The sequence below is a fragment of the Eutrema salsugineum genome, unplaced genomic scaffold, assembly GCF_000478725.1.
Source record: "Eutrema salsugineum unplaced genomic scaffold, Eutsalg1_0 scaffold_3, whole genome shotgun sequence".
In the NCBI taxonomy this organism is placed as follows: Eukaryota; Viridiplantae; Streptophyta; class Magnoliopsida; order Brassicales; family Brassicaceae; genus Eutrema; species Eutrema salsugineum.
In genome coordinates, this window is record NW_006256756.1 from 10,971,995 (window position 1) to 10,991,068 (window position 19,074).

Below are 19,074 nucleotides of genomic sequence, written 5' to 3' on the forward strand. Positions count from 1 at the left end.
TTCTTACTGCGTTGCTTTCCTCCATCCCAAATTTCTCTAATACCTCACGAGCATATCGTCTTTGGCAAATGAAAATTCCTGCCTCACTCTGCTTCACCTCAACTCCAAGAAAATGCTTCATTTTTCCTAAATCGGACATCTCAAATTCCAGCATCATCGACCTCTTAAACTCATCACACATAGCCTTATTATTCCCGGTAAATATCAAATCATCAACATATAAGCTGACAATGAGAATGTTACCTCCTTTTGTCTTAGTAAACAAAGTATGTTCGCTAGAACATCTCTCAAACTCCTCCTTCAGAAAATATCCTTCGATTTTGCTGTACCAAGCTCGCGGAGCCTGCTTGAGTCCGTACAGCGCCTTTCTCAGCTTGTATACCTTTTCCTCTTCTCCTTTCTTTATGAATCCCTCGGGCTGGCTCACGTACACATCCTCCTTCAATTCTCCATGTAAAAACGCACTTTTAACATCCAATTGAAAGATCTCCCAATTCAATTGTGCAGCGACAGCAAGTATGGCTCGAATTGTGTCGAGTCTCGCGACTGGAGCAAAGACTTCGGTGTAGTCTATGCCGTAACATTGAGCGTAACCTTTTGCGACCAACCTCGCTTTGTGCTTATCAACTTCACCATCCTCATTCAGCTTAGTTTTATATATCCATTTCACTCCAATTGGTGTGACGCCTTTGGGTAAAGTGGTTAGCTCCCAAGTGTTGTTCTTCACAATTGACTCGATCTCACGTTCCATTGCTTCTCTCCAAACACTGTCTTTCACTGCTTCATCGAACCGAACTGGGTCACCTTCTGTCATCATCATCAGTAGCATGACAGACAAGTTTTCATCTTCTCCGTCTCCTACAACAAAATCAGCCAAGTATCCTGGTCTTTTCCGTGCGCGTGGCCCTGCATATGCTTCTATTTCACCAGCTCTTGGTGAATTGTTGATTGAGTTTGGAGTAGACAAAACTGGACTTGGTGGAGATGAATTACCACCCGACGCAGAAGACTCACCACTCGACACGATGGGACTTTTCACATTTGTCGTGTCATCTCCTCCCTCTTCTGCGATATTATTATCTTCGTCTCCACATTCCAGAATTTTTCCTTCCACACCAGCTTGATCCCAATCCCAGCTTTTGCTTTCGTCAAAGACAACATCTTTGCTTATTACGATCGTCTTCGTAACCGGATCATACAGCCTCCATGCTTTTGATTCTTCACTGACTCCAAGGAAAACACATTTCTTGCTCTTGTCGTCTAGTTTTCTTCTTTTCTGATCGGGTATATGTACATACCCTATGCACCCAAAGACGCGAAAGTATTCCACAACAGGTTTCTTACCACTCCAAGCTTCTTCAGGTGTCATATCTTCAACTGCTGCTGTAGGGGATCGATTCTGAATGTGCACACTCCATCTGGTGGCTTCAGACCAGAAAGTTTTTGGAACTTTCCTCTCACTTAGCATAGAACGAACAGCATTCATTATCGTTCGATTCTTCCTCTCTGCGACTCCGTTCTGTTGTGGCGTGAATGCTGCTGTCAATTGCCGAGTGATGCCATGAGTTTTACAAAACTCTCCAAAATCATTAGAGGTAAACTCTCCTCCTCGATCTGTCCTTAAGCTAGTGATCGCCGTTCCAATCTCCTTCTCCACACTTGCTTTAAAAAACTTGAAGATGGTGAACGCCTCTGATTTCTCATGGAGAAAGTATACCCATGTTTTACGAGTGAAATCATCAATGAACGTCAGTATATACCTCTTGTTGCTGTGTGACATTGGCGTGATTGGTCCACATATATCTGAGTGGATCAACTGAAGCTGTCTCGATGCACGCCAAGAACTCTTCTTCGACATTGATACCCTATGTTGCTTCCCGGTCAAACACACAGCACATATCTCCTTCGTGGGCTTCAGAGTTGGTAGCCCAATAACCCTTTTCTTTTGTGATAGTAATTTCAGCCCTTCTTGATTTAGATGCCCAAAACGACAGTGCCACAGATTCATCTCCTTCTCAAAAACTTCTTCTGTTTGCAAACACAACGAATTCTTCTGCGGTTTGGTGGCGAGAAGAAAGAACATTCTGTTTCCACTCATGTTGGTGTTCATTATTGCACCTTTGCTTGGATGAAACACCTTGCAGGTTCGGTCTCGAATCAAGATTGCTAAGCCTCTTTCTTGCAGTTGACCAAGGCTCAACAAATTGTTCTTAAGCTCCGGAACGTAATAAACGTCAGGTATAACTTGAGTGATGCCATTAACTTGAACTTTTACACTGCCTATTCCCACCACCGACATCCTTGTGTTGTTTCCGAGCTTCACCGTTCGATTGATTCCTTCTTCCAGGTTGGAGAACCAATCTTTACTCCCGGTCATGTGATTGCTGCATCCTGAATCCAAAAACCAAACTTCATCTCTATTCGCTTGATGTTGTTCCACGTAAGCCATCAAGAGCAATTCTTCTTCCTCTTCTAATTCAGCGTAGTTTGCTTTCTTCTCCCATTCGGGACACTCATACTGAAAGTGCCCTAATTTGTGACATTTGTAGCACTCTACAATTGCACGATCAACAGCACTTCTTCCTCTTCCTCTGCCTCGGCCTCCTCGAAACGATCTGCGACCCCTTCCTTTACTTGGTCTCTCATCTTGAGACACTTTTAGCGCTTGCTCTTCTTGTATGTGTCCATTCATACGCTGCTCATGGACAAGTAAGCTCCCGTGCAATTCATCGATGCTCAATGTGCTTAGATCGTTCGATTCCTCAATCGAACACACAACATAGTTAAATCTCGGAGTGAGGGATCTGAGAATTTTACTCACAATCGTGCTCTGCTCCATCGATTCACCATTCACCTTCATCTTGTTTACCACCGCCAAGGTTCTTCCCAGGAAGATATCAATCTTCTCTCCCTCTTTCATGGCCAGCAATTCAAACTCTCTTCTCAATGCTTGTAACTGTGCCCTTTTCACCTTTGTAGAACCTTGATATTTCTTTCTCATGGATTCCCAAATCGCCTTAGAGGTGCTTTTGTCAAGAATAGTTTCCAGAATCTCTCTATCAATGGACTGGAACAAGAAATTCTTGACCTTCAAATCCTTAAGCTTCGCCTCTTCTACCGACTTCCTCTGCGTCTCACTCGCTGGTGTTGTTCCGACAGCCGCCGTCGGAATTCCGTCCTCCACTAGGCTCCATAATTCTCTGCTTCTGAGAAAATTCTCCATCGTCATGGACCAGAAATCGTAATAGCCATCAAATTTTGGTATGGCTGGCTGCACAAATTTTTCTGATTTCTCAGACATTTCTCTTTTCCTTTCTCTCTCTTTTCTTCGTTTTCTCTCTCGATCACTTTCTCACACAGGATTTTGTTTTCTTTTCTCTCTCCCCTTTTTTTTTTTTTTTTAAATGGCTCTGATACCAAATGTGAAATGTAAACTGAAAGTGATACTTCATTAACCCAGCAACGATGGCTTTAAATAGCCTTACAGGAATCAAAGGAAACAACAGAAACAACCTAAAAACTAGGAAACAGACTTCCACTACACACTAGCTCAACTCCATGACTCAACTACGTAGTCTCCTAAAGACTCGGACACGTATTGACTGCAGAAAACAGCCAATGACTTATTCAACTAAGGACACCGACCAATTCAAACTTCAACAATTCGGGAATGAATCGGATGAGAGGGCTAGAGAAGCAGAAGCTAGGGTTCTTGAATTGGAAGATGAGTTAGGAAGAATGTCTGAGGAATTGCAGAATTTTAAGCGACAAATCGGGACTGAAGAAGTAAGAATATTCTTTGATTGCCCTTAAAGAAAATTAGTTTGCTTTTGTTTAGGCTGTTCTTGGTGAATTGAGATTTCTCAAAGTGTAGATTCATTTTCGTGTTGATTCGCAGAAAGTCTTTGAATATGTAGATATATGATCTGATTGATGCACTTGAAAGAGACGCTTTAGAAGTAAAATAATCTTGATTTTGCCCTTAGGGATCCATTATTTGATTAAGCTGTTCTTGATGGAATGGTATCTCAGGTGCTATTGTCTTCTCTATCAAGTTGGTTTCTCATACATTGATCTTCTCTATTTTACAGTTTCTAACTCTACTCCTAGAAAATGTTCTCAGACAAGTAGTTTCAGTGACTGATAAACCCTTAAGAACAGAAGCAACGATTTCGTTCAAAAAGTTAAACCCCAAAAGCAGAAATAGTTTTAAAAAAAAGGAAAGATCAAAATCAATTTGGAAACATTGATATATATATATATATATACATATACATATATATATATATATATGTGAAAGCATATATGTAGTAATGTACATTCAATTTCGAATTGCAAAAGAAACTCCTTCGTCCATCACAAGTCACTCATACCTACTGATCTACGTATCCAACAAGTCAAAGATTCATCGATTTGTTCCTGTTCTCATCTACAAATGAGGGATAAAAATTTAGGTCTTGGTGATTTCTCTCTGATTTCCCTCAATCTATTTTCAATTTAGGGTTTCGCCATGAAACGCAAGGAACGAGATCATAACGAGGACAATGAGAGCAACGGTTTCTGTAGCAGCCTTAGTAAGTTAGATTCGCTCCATTCTGATCTTAAGATGGCTATACTGACTAGAATGCCAGCCAAGTCTCTTTGGAATTTCTGATGCGTGTCGAAGATGTGGTCTTCCATCATCCGAAGCCAAGAATTCGTTGATTCCTTCTTTGCTATGTCTGTTGATAAGTGAATATCGACAAGGGGCAAAACAGTAATTTAGATCGGTAAACTCGGGTTTTATTAGATCGATCAAAGAATACAACTGAGTTCGGTTAATAACGAACTAAGACTTTATGAAACAAAGAAAATATTGAGTTCTCAGTATCTAAATCTTCTCTGGAATTTCTTGTGTCTTCTGATGTCGATTCCTCTTCCTTTATATATGTCTTCCAAGTCAGTCCTTGCGCACATCTTCCGCGATATGGGACCGAGAAGACTTTCCTTTTCTCTCGGTCATTTTCCTTTTCTCATGACGATTTCCTTTCTTCTCGTCGATTTCCTTTTTCTATTCGGAAACTTTCCATTTTCCTCCGAACTCAGAGAACTTTTCAGTTCCTTTGAGAAGTTTCTGACCGACTTTGGCTTAATGGGCTGCGTTCGGCCCGAGAACTCACTCGGCCCAATATTCCCGGTACATTTCCTTCGTAAACCGGGTTTACATCGTGCTGATCTTGCTTTGTACCGGAGAAAACCAGGGGTGCGGTTTTCACCTCCAACAGTTAGCCCCTCCCCCTCAGTTCGATGAAAGGGTACGGCTTTTAGTCGAACTCATTTGATACAAACTTAAAAATAGGTCACGAACCGAGCTCGGTAACTGCAATCGATTCACTTTCCCGCACATTTCGCAACCTGTCTTCGATGAGGCGCGTGAATTCCGGGATTTCACAAAAATCAAGGAACCACGATTCCCAATTTTTATAAAGGAATAAATCCCCAACGCATTCATTATTCTCGCTCAAGCATATATAAGGTACGCTGCTCTCCCTTCTCTCTAGATTTTGTTTCTCTCTCTAGGATTTTATTCGCAGTTCTCTCTAGTTTCTTCTAGTTTCTCCGCCGCAATCTCTTGAATTTTCTGATCAATCTTCAAGTTTTCGATCGGTAGATCTAGACGATCTCCGGGTGCAGTTCGAGCTGTACTCGAAGAAAACGGGCTCTCAGATAGGGTCATCTTCAAAATTCCTGAGGCTGGAGATCGGCCATGGGACGTCCCCGAAGGCTTCCTTTGCATCTATTTGACATACTTCACGCAATGCGGGCTCTCTCTTCCAATTCCCTCGCGTCTACTCGGATACTGCAATCGGCGTGGCGTAGCTCTTACTCAGATGATTCCGGCATCGATAACGAACTACGTTGGCTTCGTTACGCTGTGTACTGAGCTCGATGAGATTCCGACTAGTCGGCTCTTCGAAGACCTCTTCTCAGTCAACATCCACAAGTCCAAGGAGTGGTTTTTCGCGGCGAACGCCAAGCCGAGAAAGAACATCGTCACTGGGGTTAAACCCAGTAAATATAATGACTGGGAATCCCAGTACTTCTTCCTCGAGATGAACGATCTCACAGTCAGCAATTCTGACATCCCGACTCAATCGGAGTGGAAGATTCCGATCGTTAGATCTAGACGATCTTATACTTCGTTGATTTTTGTTTTCGTATCTCTCTAACTCTTTTTCGGTTCATCATTGCAGGTCGTCATCTCCCAAGCATTCTTCTCAACTCCGGACTCACTTTCGAATTCGAAACAGCTTTTAGTGAAGCCGGCAAACGCCGTTGGCCCGAAGTTTGGGAAGAAATTCTTCAGCGCCGAGCTAAGAAAGCAGGTTTGATTATTGAGTTCACTTATATTTTCTTATTTTTAGTTTTTTCCGAACTCTTCCTTATATGTTTTACAGCTTCTGTTAAGGAACCGAAGCCCCCGAAGCCAAAGAGTCGAGCAAACAAGCCTTGAGCCGCTCCAAGACGCAAAGTGCCCAAACCGCAAGCTAAGCAAACTCGGACTGCAAGAATGCTTTCGCTTGACGAGATCCCCACTTTGTTCGACGAGGAAGAACCGAATGTTGCAGATCCGACTCCTATCCCTGCCACTGAAGGGATTAACGAGCAGCCTGAAGAGCTACCGCCTGCTGCGAACTCACCTGACCAAGCTGGTCAGAAGAAACTGAAGAAGAAGAAATCTTCAAAGAAGATTAAGAGGGTTGAAGACTCTTCTCGGGCGCAGGATGCTGCCACTGAGTTCAATCCATCGACGGCTGTGACGTCGGTCCTCGCACTCCCTCAGGATCGAGCTGAAGCTTCTCACTCTCGGAAAAGGCAAGAAAGAGGTCATGCCGAGAATTCTCCGGAGCCAGAACCGGCAAAGAGGGCGAAATTCTGCTTTGACTATGACGAGAAAACCCCCTTCGAGGAGAACGTCGACGCTTGCGCCGACCTCTACCAAAAGATTTCAACAGAGGTTCCAAGTCTCCCGGATGTCTCCGAACTCCGGTTTCCAAACCTGTACAAGGGGATTGCTCGTACAACTGCCGTGGTACTTTCCTGATTCCATTTCTTTATTTTACTACTTTCCTAAGTATGAGTTCTAATTCACACTTTCTTTTGTGCAGCTCGCTAGTCAGACCAACAACTTGGTCGCAGTGTATGAAGTTGCGTTGTACGACAAACAAGTTAGAATCGCCGAGCTAGAAGAGAGGATCTCTAAGGCGGAAGAACGTCTCGCCACCGAGCTCCAGATCAACGACTCTCTCCACACTGCTGTTGACTTGCTGAAGCAGGAGAGTTCGGAGCTGAAAGCGGTAGGAGCCGAGCTGACCGAGGCGCAAGGCTTGCTTTCTCGGGAGTTCGAGAAAGATAAGGAGTGGCTACAAGGTTTGGTGGCCCATTGGAAAGGTAGAGCTAGGAGCGTTCACGCGAAGGCTTGCGAACGCTTGGAAAATGTTATCCGCAGTCTGGATGACGCAGATCGGGCTCGTAAGCCTTACTTGGTGATCAACCAGCTCATTGGAGTTCTCGGCTTCATCAAACAACTGAAGAAGAAGGGTTTGTACGAAGTCCCACCTGAGATGGTAGCTGATATCGAGGCGAAGCACGCTAAGGCTTTGGAAGATTTCCGTTCGATCGACGCTTGCGTCCTCTCAGAAGAAGATAAGCGGATGTCCCCGTTCCCGGAAGAGGACGATGCGCCGGTCGTGAACGTGACTCAGAGTGCTCAGGATCCAGCGAGAGGCGACCAGTTCGGTTCAAACGACGATATACTTAATGCCGAAGATCGCTTAGCCTTTTGTTTTTTTCTTTAAATCGAACTTGCATGCCCTTTAATGGGTAACTTTATATGCTTATGTAATATTTTGTTTATCTCTAAACCCTCGGTGGGTTTCTTTATTTTCGAACTCCTTTGCCTCTCGGAGGGCTTTAATTATATGCTTTTTGTTCTATCTTGAGTATTTCGTAAAATCTTTCAAGTAGTAGATCGGTATTTAGCTTGAATTCAATTGAATTATTCGGTAGCGAATTGCGTTAACTCGGCTTATATGTGCAAGTGTTGAGAACTTGGCTTATAATGCGAATCTGAGGAGTTCGGCTTATTGTGCGAGCATTTAAGCTCGGCCTGGGGAACCCAAGTGAATCGTGTCGTACTGGAGGAGTGAGTTTATTCGAACTCCTGTAAACGCACGAAACGAGTTCAACGTTTTCTAAGTCGAACCTAAGTATGCGAGATGAGCTCGGCTTATTGTCCTTGGTGACTTAAAAATTTAAATGCGGGACTGGCCCCGATTTTAATATGTGGTTTTTACCACGGCACCATGTGGGTGTTCGCGAGACGGATCTCGGCTTTTTTAAGTTTGCATTCATGTGGAATGCTATCGAACAACTGGCCAGGAAGTCGATGTAAAAACAAGGAGTTCGGTATCTCGTGATTGCCGAACTAAAACTTAGATGTTTTTAACTTAATAAAACTTTATTGATGTTATAGCTGGACTCGGTAACGAGCTGCCTACGTACCCTTTAAAGAGATCAAGCCATTCGTAGTTCTAAGTACAAAAAGGTTTTTTTTTTTTACTTCGGACTAAGTAGTTCGGAGGTTTTTTTTTTTTTTTTTGGTTTCGTAACGAACTAGTAGTAGTATCGTTTGAGATGCATTGAGTTCCAATATCGCGGGATCGGGGTTCCGTCTAGCTTCATGAGTTGATAAACGCCGGGTTTAACAACCTTCATTACTTGGTATGGTCCTTCCCAGTTCGCGCCGAGTTTTCCTGCGTTCTTTTCTGCTGTGTTTTGATAAACTTTGCGAAGTACGAGATCGCCATCTTCGAAGTGACGGCCTTTAACCTTCTTGTTGTAGTAACGAGCTGCCAGTTGTTGGTAGTTTTGTATCCGGAGTAATGCTCGTTCGCGATGTTCTTCGACTAAGTCGATTGTGTGGAGCATCATGTCGTTATTCGCATCGGGTTGCTGAGTGAGCATGGTTCGGCGAATACTTGGAACGTTGAGTTCGGCTGGACACATAGCTTCCGTACCATATGCGAGGAAGAAAGGTCATTGACCGGTGGAACGTCGTGGTGTAGTTCGGTGAGACCATAAGACGCCATCGAGTTCGTCCGCCCAAGTTCCCTTAGCTGTATCCAGTCGCTTCTTCAGACCATCGATAATGGTTTTGTTCGTGGCTTCAGCTTGCCCATTTCCTTGTGGGTATCGCGGCGTAGAGAAACTTAGTCAGATTTTCCACTTGGCACAAAAATCTGTGAAAATTATTGAAGTGAACTGGGTTCCATTATCTGTGACGATCTCATATGGGACTCCGTGTCGACAGATGATAAATTTCCAGACGAACTTTTTGACGTCGATTCCGTGTATCTCAGGGTATGCCTCGCCCTCGACCCATTTGGTGAAGTAGTCGGTCACGACCAAAATGTATTGCTTCTGAGTTGTAGATCGGCGAAATGGACTGATGATGTCCATTGCCCAACGCATGAAAGGATATGGCGCGGTCGAAGTCAACAAGAGCTCGGTAGGAAGGTTGATCATTGGGCCATGACGTTGGCACTTCTCGCAGCGTGTTGTATACTTTTCGCAGTCGAAAAGCATAGTAGACCAGTAATAACCAGCTTTTTTATCTTGAACGCCAAAGACCGAGCTCCGAAGTGATTTCCTCCTTCTCCTTCGTGTACTTTCTGCATTACTTCGATGATGTCGTTGCCAAGAACACAAGTTAAGAGTACACCGGACGCGTCCCATCTGAGGAGAGTGCCTTTAATAACCACGTATCTAGCCGCGCGAGCCTTAAGGCGCCGAGCTGCCCATTTGTCTGCGGGAACCGTTCCATCGCCAATGTAGCCTACAATCTCTAAAGTCCAATCTTCGGACTCATCTTCACCCTCGGCTTCGATATCAATTGGAATGTGTTGGCCTTCGGATTCGTCTTCGTGATCGGACTCGTTGTCATCTTGTTCGTCCATATTGGCGTCGAGATCGGTGACAACTTCATTAGGCTTTGTCTTTCTGGTGAGGGGTAGAGCTAGGTTGGGTCGGGCTTCGTAATCGCGTCGTCTCATAACGATGTTGCAACTTGGACCAGGCTCGATACTAAGTCGTTCGATTGCCGCGACTGGAATTGTTCGCCGGAGATCGGGATCAGAGTTAGTTGCAAGGGCGGCTAAAGCATCAGCGGTTGCGTTCTCATCACGAGGTATTTTTGTAAGCTCGAAGGTCAAGAATTCCGAAGCAATATCTTTAAGGACTCTGAGGCACGCATCCATACGATCATTCTTGGTTTCGTATTCGCCGTGAAACTGGTTAGCTACGAGTTGAGAGTCGCAGTAGGCGTGGACATGTTCGGCGCCGATTCCTTTGGCAAGTCGTAGTCCGGCGATTAGTGCTTCATATTCGGCTTCGTTGTTAGATGCCGGGAAGCCAAGGCGGAACGATTGTTTGATGCCCTCTCCTTCGGGAGATTTGAGACGAACCCCGACACTGGATCCTTTATGGGAAGAGGAGTCATCGGTATGGAGGATCCAAGGTTGTACGGCTGGGTTAGCTTTGACGAACTCAGGTGGGAGTTCGACCAAGAAATCCACCAAGACTTGAGACTTCAACGCAGTCCTTCCTCGGTATTCGATATCATATTCGCTAAGTTCAATGGCCCATTTGGCGAGTCGGCCGGTTTGACTTGGGCTGTGAAGGAAGGTGTGAAGAGGATGGTCGGTCAAGACAACGATCGAATGAGACTAGAAGTACGGGCGTAACTTTCGTGCGGAGATAACCACGGCGAAGGCGAATTTCTCCAAGGTTGGATAGCGATACTCCGATCCATCGAGGGACTTACTTGTGTAGAAAATTGGCTTCTGCTCGCCACGGTCTTCTCGAACTAGGACACTGCTGACCGCGTACTCCGAAATCGCGATATACAGGTAGAGTGTTTCGCCCATTCGGGATTGGACAGAACAGGCGGTGTAGACAAGTACTTCTTAAGCTCGGAAAAAGCTTCTTCGCACTTCTCATTCCATTCCAGATGTTTGTTACCGCGAAGAAGTTGGTAGAATGGCAAGCACTTGTCTGTCGATCTGGATATGAATCGATTAAGTGCTGCAATCCGTCCGGTTAGTCGCTGGACTTCTCGTTTCGTCGTCGGAGACGGGAGCTCGAGTATAGCTGCGATCTATTTTGGATTAGCTTCAATACCGCGCTGCGTGACTATGTATCCGAGGAACTCGCCTGACGTTACGCCGAACGTGCACTTAGTGGGATTGAGTTTCATGCCATATTGGTCCAGAATATCGAAGCATGTGCGAAGATGGCCGACATGATCGGAAGCGACGAGCGACTTGACGAGCATGTCGTCAATGTAGACTTCCATAGTTCGCCAAAGCTGGCTCGCGAACATTCGGTTCACCAGGCGTTGGTATGTTGGTCCAGCATTCTTTAAACCAAAGGGCCTTACCTTATAGCAGTATATGCCGCGGTCCGTGATAAACGATGTCTTTTCCCGATCCTGTGGATGCATAAGAATCTAGTTATACCCGGAGAATTCCTCCATAAACGAGAGTAGTTCGTTTCCGGCAGTCGTTTCCACAAGGCGGTCGATATGAGGCAAAGGAAAGCTGTCTTTCGGGCACGCCTTATAAAGATCGGTGAAATCGATGCAAATCCTCCATTTGCCGTTCTTCTTTTTGACAACTACGAGGTTTTCTAACCAATCAGGATACTTGACCTCGGTGATGGATCCTGCTTTGAGCAACCGCTCGACCTCATCGTTGACGGCTTGTGCCTTCTCTAGTCTGAGCTTTCGGCGTTTCTGCTTGATCGGCTTGTACGTCGGATCGATGTTGAGCTCATGACACGCGATTTGTGGATCGATCCCGGGCATATCCTCTACTGACCATGCAAAAGTGGACGAATGTTGTTTCAGAAAGCGAACGAGTGTATCGCGGATACTTGGGTCGAGTTCGGCACCGATGCCGACTTGGCGCTCCGGTCTTAGTTCGTCGATGCAGACTTGAATAATCGACTCTTGCTTGGGTTTTGTTTGCTGGACGATGAGCTCGGTCGTCGGACCTTGCGAACTGATAATGCATGCTTGGTTGGCCGAACGAAGCTTGCACTCGTTTATGTAACACGATCGAGCGACGGCTTGGTTTCCTCGGAGAGTGTAAACACCGTCAGGAGTTGGGAACTTCAGGCACTGGTGGTACGTTGAGGCCACTGCTTTCATCGTGTGTAGCCATGGCGTACCGAGAATGGTGTTGTAGATCGCTGGTTTGTCAAGAATGAGGAACTGGATGATTTTCGCGACTCCGGCGAGTTAGATCGGGATTTTGACCGTGCCGACCGTCATGCAGCGTTCGCCGTCGAACCCTGTGAGTGGCTCGATAAAGGGCTCAATCTTGTCCGATGATATGTCGAGCTGGTCAAGTGCATCCTTGAAGATAATGTTGACCGAACTGCCTGTATCAATCAGAATGCGACTAACTTCAACATCGTCGAGAAGTAGTTCGACGACGAGGGCGTTGTTATGCGGTTTATGCAATCCGATTGTGTCGGCTTTGGTGAATATCAAAGGCGTTCCCTTTGGCGGATCATGCGGGAGTTTGGGCGCGGTGGCGGCCTGTCTACTGTATTCCTTGATAGCCCGAACCGAATAGCTGCAAGCTTCTATGGCTCCCATTATCATGTTGACACGTTTCCTTGCTTTGGGGGCATGATTTTCTTGGGCACGGTCGTCACGATTGCGCTTCGGTTGTTCGGGTAAAGCAGGCGGATTCGGTGGAGGCGGCGGTAATGTTGGTAAAGCTGGTGGAGTGGTGGATCTTTGGCGACGGTGTTCTCGGGTTGTATGTTATTCGGTCGAGGCGACTTGCTTCTTGGAATGTTTGAGCGATGGAGATCGTCAAGCGAGATTTGCCTTTTTCGGTATTGCGCGAGCAGGTATTCTCGCAGATGTCTGCATTCTTTGGTGCTATGTCTTTTACGGTTGTGGAATTCGCAGAACAAGGACTCGTCTTGATCTTCTTCACTACGGACCCACTTATTATTCCACTGCCTGGTTGGTTGCTGGATTGCATTAGCATAGAACTTCTTGCGATTCTCGTACCCTCTGCTATAGCCTGACTGTGGTTCGTTAGTGGTGGCTTTTGAACGTTCGGGCTGCTTTGCCGAATAGTTTTGCTCATAAGCGGCCTCTTCTACTTCTTCGGCGATGTAAGTATTAGCTTGGTGTAATGCATCCTCCAACGTCTGTGGGGGGTTGTGCGTAATCGCGCTCCGGAAGATAGTCTTTATCCGAGCTCCTTTCTGAAGACATAAGAGGGCGGCTTCATCACTGGTCGTACAATTGGCGACAATCGTCTTAAAGCGCTGGATGAAATCGCGAAGGCTCTCGCTTGCTCCTTGGGCTATTTGCCAGAGCTCGGAGTTCTTGGTGTTCTGTTCGATGAACATTGAGAAATGTTTAACGAAGGCCGTCGTCAACTCCTTATAGTTATCTATCGAGTTCGCCTCGAGTCGTGAGAACCAGTCAAAGCTACTCCTCCTAGACTCTCCACAAACAGTTGGCACTGAACCGCATCCCTCTCCTCGGCGGATTTGAACTGATATCGATTCATGCAGATGCCAAATGATGTCAAAAAGTGCCGGGGGTCGGTATTGCCTTCATAGATCTTCATCTTGAGTTTATCCATATGTTTGACCGGCGTTCCTGCTATGCGCGGCGTAAAGGGTGTCTTTTGTGTTTCCTGAATGACGCGCTCGATTTCTGGAGTCGCGCTTGTTGCTTGATGAATTTTTGAAGTGAGAGCAGCTCCAATGGGGGGATGAGGAGAGTCTCTAGTTGCTGTTTTAATTAAAAAGAAAAGTTTTAATGGTGTTTTTAAGCAGAACCGTTTCTAATTTAGTAGTTTGTAGAGACTCATTAGAGCCTCTAACATGTCATGTTATGATTGGTTTGATGTTTTTTAATTTTTTTTTGTTTTTTTTTTTATTGAAACCCTTTATCTCTAAAAAAAAGTTTGAATACATGGGTTTTTGTTGAGCATGATCAATTAAAAAAATATTTAGTTGAGCATTTATGGAATATGTTTGGTATAACTCAAGATTACAACTAATCTTATTATTTCCGGTTTATAATTTGCATCTCTCTTTTGTTTTGTTTTTCTCTATTCTATGTCTAAATTTGTATTAATAAAATGTTTGTATTTGAAAAATTACAAAAAAAAAAAAATTATTAGAGACTCCATTAAAAGACTACCATTGGCCACTAAACCAATAAAAAAATTATTAAAAGGTTCTAGTGTATTAAAGTGAATAAAAAACTATTAAAATCAAAATTAGAACCCCTTATTAAAGACTATGGTTGGAGGTGGTCTGATCTCGCGAAGTTGTGCCTTCATCGACTCGAATTCGGCGTCGCGACTTAGATCCGGTGCTGGTGCGTTTGCTGATCCGACAGCAGTGGACCTCATAGTTCCGGCTGGATCACCATCAGTATTGAGGTCGTCGATGATGTTCCGAACTCGAAGTGGAGTTCGTGCTTGACTGAGCTCGGCGATTTTTGTTGCCATCTGACTGAAACGTTCTTCGCTCCTTTTGTTAATGGCCTCGAACTGAGCGTTGAACACTTGGAGCAGTAGTTCTGTTCCAAAACCTCCTACGGCTGCGAGAGTTTGGCTGGCTTCAGCCCCAGCGTTTTCTCCAGGGATTCCTCCTGTTTGCTCCGCAGGGTTTCAGACGTTGCCATTCTCTTCGCCGAGAGGGTTTCCTTCCTCATGAATGTTGGCTTGGTCTGTCATTGCTGATTCGATCTATCCGAAGTCCGATCTAAAACTGAAAATTCTGTTTGAGCCCCCTTCCTAGCGCGCCAATTGTTAATAAGTGAATATCGACAAGGGGCAAAACAGTAATTTAGATCAGTAAACTCGGGTTTTATTAGTTCGATCAAAGAATACAACTGAGTTCGGTTAATAACGAACTAAGACTTTATGAAACTAAGAAAATATTGAGTTCTCAGTATCTAAGTCTTCTCTGGAATTTCTTGTGTCTTCTGATGTCGATTCCTCTTCCTTTATATATGTCTTCCAAGTCGGTCATTGTGCACATCTTCCGCGATATGGGACCGAGAAGACTTTCCTTTTCTCTCGGTCCTTTTCCTTTTCTCATGACGATTTCCTTTCTTCTCGTCGGTTTCCTTTTTCTATTCGGAAACTTTCCATTTTCCTCCGAACTGATATATTCATAAATTGCATCATTTAATGTACATATTCTAGTCAAAATCATGTCTCATTTGCATGCATTTTAGGTCTTTAGGCATTGTTTTAGGACTTAGGAGATTGCATTAGGTCCAAGAGAGTTTTGCATGTTTTGGAGTGTTAAACAGGTGCTTTTGGAGCCAATTTGGAGTGGATGATGTGATTCAGATGAAGAAATGGAGTTGGAATGATCAAAAATGGTGAAAAGGAGCAATTTTGGGTTTCTCGGCAAAATGGTGTACTGAAGGTCGAAGGTTCTCGACCAAAATCCTTCCCGCGGGTAGCTTTCTCGGCCAATAACACGTACCACGGTCAAGTCTCTCGGCCAAAATCTCCGGGTGCAGACACGTTTCCGAAATCGCCTGTCCGGGGAACCTTCCGGTCAGATTTAGCTGTCGGAGTCTTCATAAAGGTTGGAGATAATTGAGTCAAGAGTTCATAACAGTTGGAATCAAGGCATTTGGACCACAGAACTGAAAGATATGGTAATCGGAAGACGAACAGGTCTCGCACTCATTCCGGAGCAATCCGATACCCCTGAATGATCGCCTGTCCGGGGAACCTTCCGGTCCGATTTAGACGGCGGGTGCTTCATAGAAGTTGGAGAGCATTGCATCACGGTCTCTTAGCAAGTAGAATCGTGGAATTCGGACGCGTGAGCAGAGAGATAAGCTTGTCGGAAGGAACCCCAGTCTCGCAGGTATTCCGGACCGAGCAGATCAGTTCTAAAGGATGCGAAGGACGGTGCACTTCCAGGCCGATTTAGTTTCCGGGTCCTTCATGAGAACCATAGACATTTGAGTCTTCTTTCCAGAACGTCCAAGAGCATTCAATTCGGATCTATGAGCAGAAAGATACAGTCTCCGGAATGGACACATGTCTAGACGCCTCTCTCTGGTCGTGTACATGCACTGCAAAGATGTGCCCTCCAGGAAGCCTTACACTTCCCAAGCACCGAAGCTTTCTTCACAAAAGTTGGAGATAAATGAGTCCTCTATCTTCTGCAACCGAAATCATTCAATTCGGACAAGTATCATAGGAGTTACACTCTCCGGAATGCGAAGTGGTCTAAGCTGCTCTGGATGCTGCGAGTTGGAGAGGAAGGAGACCAAGCCGCAGCAACACTCGCAAATCACTCCGACTTGAGCCTGCGACCTAGGTGCAATAGAGACCAACCCGCACAGTTTGTACATTCCCCAGAAACCGCCTTAGCCCTGCGAGTTGGAGAGGAAGGAGACCAAGCCGCAGCAGCACTCGCAAAACACTCCTACTTAGGCGTGCGGCTAAGACAAGGCGATTCAGGCTTCACAAGACAAGTCTTCATCTACTGCGACTTAGGTGTGCGACCTGGGACATACTGGACTGACCCGCAGGATTTCCACTTGACCCAACTGAGCCGGGTCAGTACCCAGTTTGTCCTGGGCTGACCCGGTCCATTAGCACTAGGTATATATAGTTTTTTGGGAGAAAAAAACCAAGTATGTTATCTTCTCACTTAGTTTCTCTCTAGTTTTCTTTCCTTTTTAGTGTAAAAACGTTTTGGATTAAGAGAGATCTCAAGGATTTAATCAATCTAAGTCTGTTTGTCATCATCTCATCATTTCATTTCTGCTTCTAATCATGATTAACATCATCTCTTGCAAAAGATTAGATGTGTTCTTCATGATTAGTGAGTAGTCATCTTTTAAACTTCTAGGTGTGTAGATTAGGGTGCTTAGATGTTTGATTGGTGATGTTTAGGGTTTAGATTCTCATTCCATTTCCTTAGTTAGTTGCTCCTAATGCCAGATTTCCTTGGGAAAGTGAAATCTGGGTTCATAGGCATTTCATGCACCAAAAGTGTTTGATGAAATGCCTGAATGAGCTAACTTAAGGGTTTATGCCTTTTTCATCATGGGAATGATTTGTTAAATGCATGAATGACATATTAGAACTGTTTCTTAATGCTCATTGATTCATATTTCACAAATGATGATTTGGTTTGAAAGTGGATTAGTGTAGAGATTAATGTCTTCATGAGAGGATTAGTCTAGATTAGAGTTCTAAGTTGAAATGTTTGAGATCATGTGATTGCTTGTTATGTCTTTCTGTATAAGATTCAGTCTTCTTGGTTGAGAGATTGTTTGGTCACTTATTAGGCTTGATGCATTATGCTTGCTGATTGCTTGATTATATCTAATGGTTGTTAGACTTGATTAAGTGATTTGCAAAGGGATTATTGTCATGGGAATAAATTAATCTGATTAAGAAGCCTAGACTAAAGAGTAGCAAGTGTTGCATTATGTTCTTAGCATCATGATTCAATATCTAAAGCACCCTAATCAATGATCACATCTAGAGGTTTAGCTTTTATCATTTGCTTAATCACCATCATCTTGTTTTGTTTGCTTGCTTAGTTCATTAATCATAGCTTGTTTGTTTCTTGTTTTATGCTTTCTTGTTGCTGGTTTCACAAAACTCATCTTTGATTACTTGACTTAAGAACCTATCACATAAACTAGTGCCTAACTACCACACATATGGATTGACACCCCTTATACTACTTTGACAAGGGGATTGATAACCCATCTAAGGCTTTAAAAACCTTAGTTATCACGAACTCAGAGAACTTCTCAGTTCCTTTGAGAAGTTTCTGACCGACTTTGGCTTAATGGGCTGCGTTCGGCCCGAGAACTCACTCGGCCCAATATTCCCGGTACATTTCCTTCGTAAACCGGACTTACGTCGTGCCGATCTCAGTTTGTACCGGAGAAAACCGGGGGTGCGGTTTTCACCTCCAAAAATGTCCTCAACGCAATCGCGGTTTATAGTCTCTTTGAGTAACGGCTTGACCAACGAGCCTGAAGAGAAGCTTACCTTCTTCTTCTCGTTTGCACACGAGGGAGAGGAGTCTTCTTCTTTGGTACCCAACTTCGAGATGGCCATACCAGTGGGATCGGCATTCGACCCAGAGTTTCTAGCTTCTCACCATGGCTTCCTCAATGTTTACACTGATCGTGGTTTGATGGTTTGTAACCCTAGCACGGAGCAAGTCATAAAGCTACCCAGGTACACCCTCCAATTCGTGGGATACGATCCCATTGGTGGTCAACACAAAGCTTTATCTTTACGTCCGAAAGATGGTAATCCAAGTACTGGTCATGTACTGCACAAGGTGTTAACATTTGAAGGATGTCAAGGTTGGAGAGACATTGAAGGTACCCTTGTTCCATATATGTCGTTATCAGTGGGAGTATGCATCAACGGTTTTATCTACTATGGCGCTTTTGCCTCCACCGATTTCAAGAATCCAGTTATGGTGTGTTTTGATGTTAGGTCTGAGAAATTTAGTTTTATCCAAGCCCCTCCGCCTGTCATGTTCTGGCGCAAGGATTCGATATTCATAGAATACAATGGGAAGCTAGCTTCTATTGTGAGAATACCTCGTTCTCGGTTCCGTAGTTTTGATTTGGGGATACTAGAAGACGACGAGAAACATGAATGGTCAAAGCAAACATGTGTGTTTCCCTCCTCTGCGTGGGATTCTGTTCGGAGCAACAAAACGTGTTTTTCAGGCACCAACAAGGCTGGTGAGATCATTATGGTCCCAGACGTGTTGTCACCCGAGGTCCAACCCTTCTACATTTTCTATTACAATGTCAGAACAAACAACGTCAGAAGAGTTAGGCTTCTAGGATTTGGAGACAACGAAGAGTTTAGACGCTCTTATGGATTCGTGGACAAACTAGAATGTTATGTCCGTCTCGCACCTCAACACGTCGACAGTATTGCCTTTCTTAAGAATCATGCAACCTAA

The 19,074-nt window shown here is 44.5% G+C and overlaps 1 protein-coding gene across 1 annotated transcript; it reads left to right on the forward strand.

The window, feature by feature from the left end:
• Positions 1 to 3,618: 3,618 nt before the first annotated feature.
• LOC18014612 (putative F-box protein At1g32660) lies at positions 3,619 to 19,074 on the forward strand. Its single transcript, XM_006397149.2, is given in 3 exon segments — positions 3,619 to 3,786; positions 4,502 to 4,724; positions 18,068 to 19,074. Coding segments are annotated over 3 exon segments (1,398 nt in total).